Source organism: Grammomys surdaster, unplaced genomic scaffold (genome assembly GCF_004785775.1).
Source record: "Grammomys surdaster isolate TR1022 unplaced genomic scaffold, NIH_TR_1.0 241, whole genome shotgun sequence".
Lineage (NCBI taxonomy): Eukaryota > Metazoa > Chordata > Mammalia > Rodentia > Muridae > Grammomys > Grammomys surdaster.
In genome coordinates this window covers 2,718,532-2,724,700 of record NW_021604686.1, presented here as the reverse complement: position 1 = coordinate 2,724,700, position 6,169 = coordinate 2,718,532, and the positions used below count along the sequence as shown (strand labels likewise).

At 55.3% G+C, this 6,169-nt stretch overlaps 1 protein-coding gene across 1 annotated transcript in view; it reads left to right on the top strand.

Moving 5' to 3' along the window:
* Positions 1–2,179: 2,179 nt before the first annotated feature.
* Loxl1 (lysyl oxidase like 1) overlaps positions 2,180–6,169 on the top strand; it is a 25,048-nt gene continuing 21,058 nt past the window's right edge. The window contains exon 1 of the mRNA XM_028774548.1: positions 2,180–3,680. Coding sequence (XP_028630381.1) covers positions 2,489–3,680 — 1,192 coding nt within the window. The 5' untranslated portion in view covers positions 2,180–2,488. The remainder of the gene's footprint in view (positions 3,681–6,169) is intronic.

Here is a 6,169-nt window from a genome sequence, read left to right as displayed (position 1 = left end):
TGGCGCTGTGCTGGATACTTTTCATAATCCCTCACTTCTTCCCAAGTCTGCCACAAGAAAGGTTTTATCTGCCCCCTTCCCCAGGTCAGAGGCAAAACCTTGAGGTTGCAAGAGAGCTGACAGCTTCCCTTGGGAATGGCTAGCTAGGCCAGACCCCTGGCTCAAGCCATCCTGTAGACCCCAGGGCTCTGGTCCCAGCCGAGCTGGCTGGCAGGCCCACGGTCCTGGCCCAAGGATTCTGTGCAGAGGCCCAAGCTCTGTTCAGAGCAGTTTATTCAAACACAGTCTAACAGGAAACTTGGCTCTTCTGGCTCACTCTGATTCGACCTTATTAAGAAAAAAAAAAAAAAAGAAAGAAAGAAAGAAAGAAAAAAGAAACAGAGCCAGCTCCAGCTAGGGTTTCATGCCAAGTGCTGGCTCCCAGCAGAGTGCTGAACACCATACCCTGTGCCCTGATCTCCCCACCCCAAAACCCTGAGGCAGCAGTGCCTGTTCCCTGCTCCCCCCACCCTACCCTGTCAGCAAAAAAAGGGGGGTCTTGTTAACCCCCTTCCCACCCCAAACCCATCCCATAACCTCCCTTAAGTCTTCCTTCCTTCCCCTCTAAGCACAAGGTACCCTAAGGCCTGTTTCCACATCTCTGCTGCCCATCTGGCTAGCTGGAAAGCCCTACAGGACCCCAGGGATTCTAAGCAGCTGAGGCCAACACTGCAGGGGGCAAGTAGGAGGGAGGGAAGGCTTAACCCTCCAGAGTCCAGGCTTCAGTTGAGGCAAGACTTGCTTGTCTTCAGCCTAATCAGTCACTGTTGTAGGGATCCAGGCATCACGCTGGATCTAGGGTGTCCCTGGCAAGAGTGCTATTGCAAGCCCTCACTTCTCTGGCTAGGTTATAGATATCCAGTGTCCCAAGACACATAAGTGAGGTATCAGTCCCGAAAAACAGTTCAGTGGGTCAATAAATGCTTCCTGGTAAGGATGAAGGGCAGAGGGGTTCTTTTTTCCAAAGAACATCATTCTCGCTGTTTCCTCCTTAAATGGGGTCCAGGAGTTTACAAAACAGAGTCATCCAGCATTGAGGATTGGTCCTCTCTGTCTTGTTTATAAGTCTCAGGGGTAATCTCTGCCCTCCAGTTCCCAAGGCCACAGCAGAAGACAACCTAGGGGAAGCCCGTAGAGCAGCATTTAGATGGTAACTTCTTACTCGGTTACCAAGTAAGCTGAAACTTCTGGGACCTTTCTTATTATCCCTGCCATCCTTGAAGGGTTCAGAGAATCGGCCAGAATGGAGCTCCGTGGAATAATCTCCCAATGATCCAATGTGTCCACTAAACCAGAGCTGGGAAGGAGCATAAGATTCCCAGGCCACGATTCTCCCAAGTCCTCCCTCTCCGCTGCTTTATGTTAAAGGTCCCCCTTGCTTCACTATGGCTGTATTCCATATCCAAGGCAAGCAAATGCTGGGTTCACCTTATTCATGTATATACTCAGATTATTTCTGTCTGTCAACTCAGGAAGGACAGGATAGAAGCCACTGGGGGTGCGTGATGTCAGTATCTACCCTGAGCTCCCAAGTACTGTTCAGCCCAGAAACATACCCACCATGCCTAGTCTCCATGCCTGTAGATTGAGACCTGGTGGAAGAGCTGAAGGCTTGGTGACTTTGTACTAAAGACCAAATACCAAATGTCTTCAGGATGCAGAATTACAAGGTGGTTGCAGAGGTGGGCATCTTTCCAGGGAGGCTCACCAACAAAGATGTCTCTTAGCACTCGCTTTGGAGAAGGGAGAAGGTACCCCCAAGAGCCCTAGAAAGAGGTGAAGTCAATGAAGAAAGTGAATTAAAAAAAAAAAAAAACCAACCCTGTATCTAGGGCTGAGTGGAACCAGCAGGGTAGAGCCCACATCTTAATCCTGCTGTGCTTGCCAGAAACCCCACTTACCAGGCCTGAGTCCCCAGGGGCCCCCTCCTACTCCCTGCCTCATTCCGTTCCTCAGAGGCAGGTCTGTGGCTTGGCTGGAAGCTACAAGGACTGAGGGAGCACTGCTCTGTGGGACAGGCCAAATAGCTAAAAGCCGGCGGGCCGTAGGGCCCCGCGGAGGAGGCCCCAGCAGGCGGACCAGGTTTCTGAAACCTCCAGACACTTCCAGCCTGTTGCTTATTCATTCAGAGTGGGAAAGCGCCAGCCTAGCGAGCAGCCAGCCAGTGTGGGGCTGGCCATGTAAGGGCCCCAGGAGGTCCTGCCCGTCCCGTGCCCTGCGGAAAGCCTCGTGCAGCCCTGGGCACCGCCCCTGCCCTGCCCTGACCCCTTGGCCTCGAAATGCTGTCATCGGAGGAGCCGTCCCGCTCGGGACAAGGCCAGGATGGACAAAGCTAGAGCTTGGGCAGGCGAGAAGCCATCCTGTCCTCGAGGCCGTGGGAAGAGAAGCACGCACCGGGGCCCACTCCTGAGAGCCTCTCTGCCCATCCGGCCTCTGCGGAAGGGCCATTATGGCTCTGGCCGGAGCCGGCAGCCAGCTGGGGACCCTGGTGTGGGGCGCCTGCCTGTGCGTCCTGGTGCACGGGCAGCAGGCGCAGCCAGGACAGGGCTCGGACCCAGGACGCTGGCGGCAGCTGATCCAGTGGGAGAACAACGGGCAGGTGTACAGCTTGCTCAACTCGGGCTCTGAGTACGTGCCCGCGGGGCCCCAACGAGGGGAGAGTAGCTCCAGGGTGCTACTGGCAGGCGCGCCCCAAACGTCGCAGCGGCGCAGTCAGGGGGGACCCCGGCGTCGGCAGGCGCCGTCCCTTCCCCTGCCCGGACGCGTGGGTTCGGACACTGTGCGGGGCCAAACGCGGCACCCGTTTGGCTTCGGCCAAGTGCCCGACAACTGGAGAGAGGTGGCCGTCGGGGACAGTACGGGCATGGCTCGGGCCCGCACCTCCGTCTCCCAGCAACGGCACGGGGGCTCCGCCTCCTCCTCGGTTTCGGCCTCGGCCTTCGCCACCACCTACCGCCAGCCATCCTCCTACCCGCAGCAGTTCCCCTATCCGCAGGCGCCCTTCGTGAACCAATATGAGAACTACGATCCCGCATCGCGGACCTACGAACAGGGCTACGTGTACTACCGCGGTGCGGGCGGCGGCATGGGCGCGGGGGCGGCGGCTGTAGCCTCGGCTGGGGTCGTCTATCCCTACCAACCCCGGGCGCGCTACGAGGAGTACGGCGGTGGGGGCGAGGAGCAGCCCGAGTACCCGGCGCAGGGCTTCTACCCAGCCCCAGAGAGGCCCTACGCGCCCCAGCCCCAGCCCCAACCTCAGCCGCAGCCTCAGCCCCAACCTTCCGACGGCCTTGACCGTCGTTACTCGCACAGCCTGTACAATGAAGGCACCCCGGGATTCGAGCAAGCCTACCCTGATCCCAGCACCGACGTGTCGCAGGCCCCCGCCGGGGCCGGTGGCACCTATGGTGCTGCTGGGGATCCCCGCCTCGGCTGGTACCCGCCCTATGCAGCCAATGTGCCGCCCGAGGCCTACGTCCCTCCGCGTGCGGTGGAGCCGCAGCCCCCATTCCGCGTGCTGGAGCCGCCTTACTTGCCTGTGCGAAGCTCTGATGCGCCCTCCCAGGGTGGGGAGCGGAACGGCGCCCAGCAGGGCCGACTCAGCGTGGGTAGTGTGTACCGACCCAACCAGAATGGCCGCGGTGAGTACAATCCACGATTCTGGCCACTGGTGAATTGCTGCCTCAGGGGTGCAGACCCCATGTTTCTTACCAAAGGCCTCCCAGTAGTGGCTGAGCAATGACTGAGTAGCTGACGAACCCAGGGTGCCTCTCCTCCTGAATCCACCCATTATCCATCAGGGTCAAAGGCCTACCTGGTAGGCTTGTGTTCTGGTTCTGACTCTGGCTTGGGGAGAACCGTGGAAGGACTAGCTAGGATTTAAGAAGTACTTTGCAGATCTAGCTGGGGTCATCTAGGGGCAAGTGAGGAAAGCCTTGTTCCCCTGCTTCTTTCTTTCCAGTCAGGGAATCTCTTAACACTCTTAGAAATTCCCCTATGCCTGTTCAGAGTGAGGCAAAGGATCATGGGAATCTTGGATCTTCAGGGTCAAGAAGCCCTAAGGATGCTTCTGGAGGCACAGCAGTGTCCCCGTACCTGGACCTCTGTGAGCTAGCTAGCTGTTGGTGAGGTAAATAGACAGTCAGAGAGCAGCACTTGAACAGACAAAATTTTCAGACCCTTGAGGGGATCCCACAAGGCTGGGTCACCAGAGCCCACTGGCCAGGGCATAAAATTCAACTGAGCACTAAAAAAAACCTGAGTAATGAAGATAAGTACTATTTTAGTGCATTAAAAAAAATCTCTTATGAACAAATATGTCCAAATTTTAAACAAACTCAGTAATGTTTCCATAACCTGAGGCAAACTGAAAAATCAATATGGGTCCTTTCTTTATTTGAAATGGGATATTTGTTCATTGCAGATTTTTTTTGTATTGATTTTGTTTTTAAACACATCGCATTAAATATTACTTCTCTTGGGCACTGTACTTCATGATGTTCTGTAAAACATAACCCAGGCCAGTGCTCCACTACCTCACTTTAGTCTTGGCTCTGAGGGAGAGTCCCAGGAAATGTCTGGAGACAGGCCACCCTCTGGCTTTCCCCAGGGATGAAGATATGACCTATTCTTGGGAAGGCCATGTCATCTGCACACAAGGGTCAGGGTGGAGCGGTCTTCCTCTGCCAGATGGGCAGCTTCCACATGTGCTGTTATTGTGACAGGGGCCAACTGTTGCGTCTGGCCAGTGCTGGATGGCCATCCGCCCATCCTCAGCTGTCCTGGAATCCCCTTGCTGATGTTCTTCATACAGGGCTGTCTGCTCTCCGGTCAAGGTTTCCACAGAGTTCTCAACACACACAGTACACCCTGGGGTAGCCTCCTCTGTCCACAATTCCCTTTTCCATACCAGGGTTGCTATACCAGGGCTGTTGGGTGAAAATGAGCCTTTGGGATCCAAGGGTGCTGGTGCCCAGCCCAGCTTGGCTCCTCAGCCTCTGTCAGCACTGAAGAGCGATTTCTCCAGCCAAGATGCCTAACTGAAGGGCTGCGGTATGGGGGATCCTGGAGCTGAAGACCAGGGGACAGAGAGTCTGAAGGGCAGGAGAGCAACCACTGTGTCATAGTCACTGTCATAGTCAGTGCACAGCCTTGAGTCAAACTCTGAATCCCACTTTGAAAATCAGAGGAGCTCGGGGTGAATCAAAATGGGATGGGGCTGGGGGTGGGGGCTTCTATGATGCAATGCCAAACGCCCTGACAGAGCCCTGTCCTGTCACCAGCTTGGCACAGTCTGCAGCGGGCTAGCATGGCTTTGTGCTGTCTTGCTCTGGGAGTCCCTTGAAGGAGAGGGTGTGTTACCTATCAAGTGCTTGACTTTAGTGGCTGCTTTTCTTAGAATGTAAGACCTTACTTAGCTAGTGAAGATCAGCCAGGAGGGCCCCTACCTCTAGGCTGAGGCGACAACAGAGGCCTCAAATGGCACAGGGCTGGCAGAGGGCTGTACATCTGGGCCTTGAGCCAGCGTGTTTTCCAGGGACCCTCTGTGGCCTGTGAATTTTCAAGGAAGTCATTTGGCTCCGAGGAGGATAGAATAGGGTAAGGCCCATGTATGAAGTGGGGTGCTTGACACTCAGCAGGCTCTGGCTCCTGCTCCTGAGCCCCACGGTTCATTCTGGACCAAATGTGCTTCTTCCCTGAAGGCTGTACTCTTGGGACCCAGGTGGATAGGTTGGCATGCGTCAAATTCAGGCTTTTCTCTGAGAGAAGCACAGCAGAAAGGACAATTTGATGCCGTGACTAGGTCAGCATTGGGAATAGGAGCTGGTGGGGGGTACAGAGCAGTACTGCCGCAAAGCCGACCGGGCCCGCCACTCACTTTGTCATGTCCATAATTCAGCTCTGAGTGAGGAATCTGAATTCCACTTCAAAAATCAAAGGAACTGGACCAGGCGGTGGTATCACGAGACTTTATCTCGGCACTCAGGAGGTAGAGGCAAGTTGATTTCTGAGTTGGAGGCCAACCTGGTCTACAGAGTGAGTTCCAGGACAGACAGAACTATTACACAGAGAAACCCTGTCTCAAACAAACAAACAAACAAACAAACAGCAAATGGAATCTCAGGAGGTG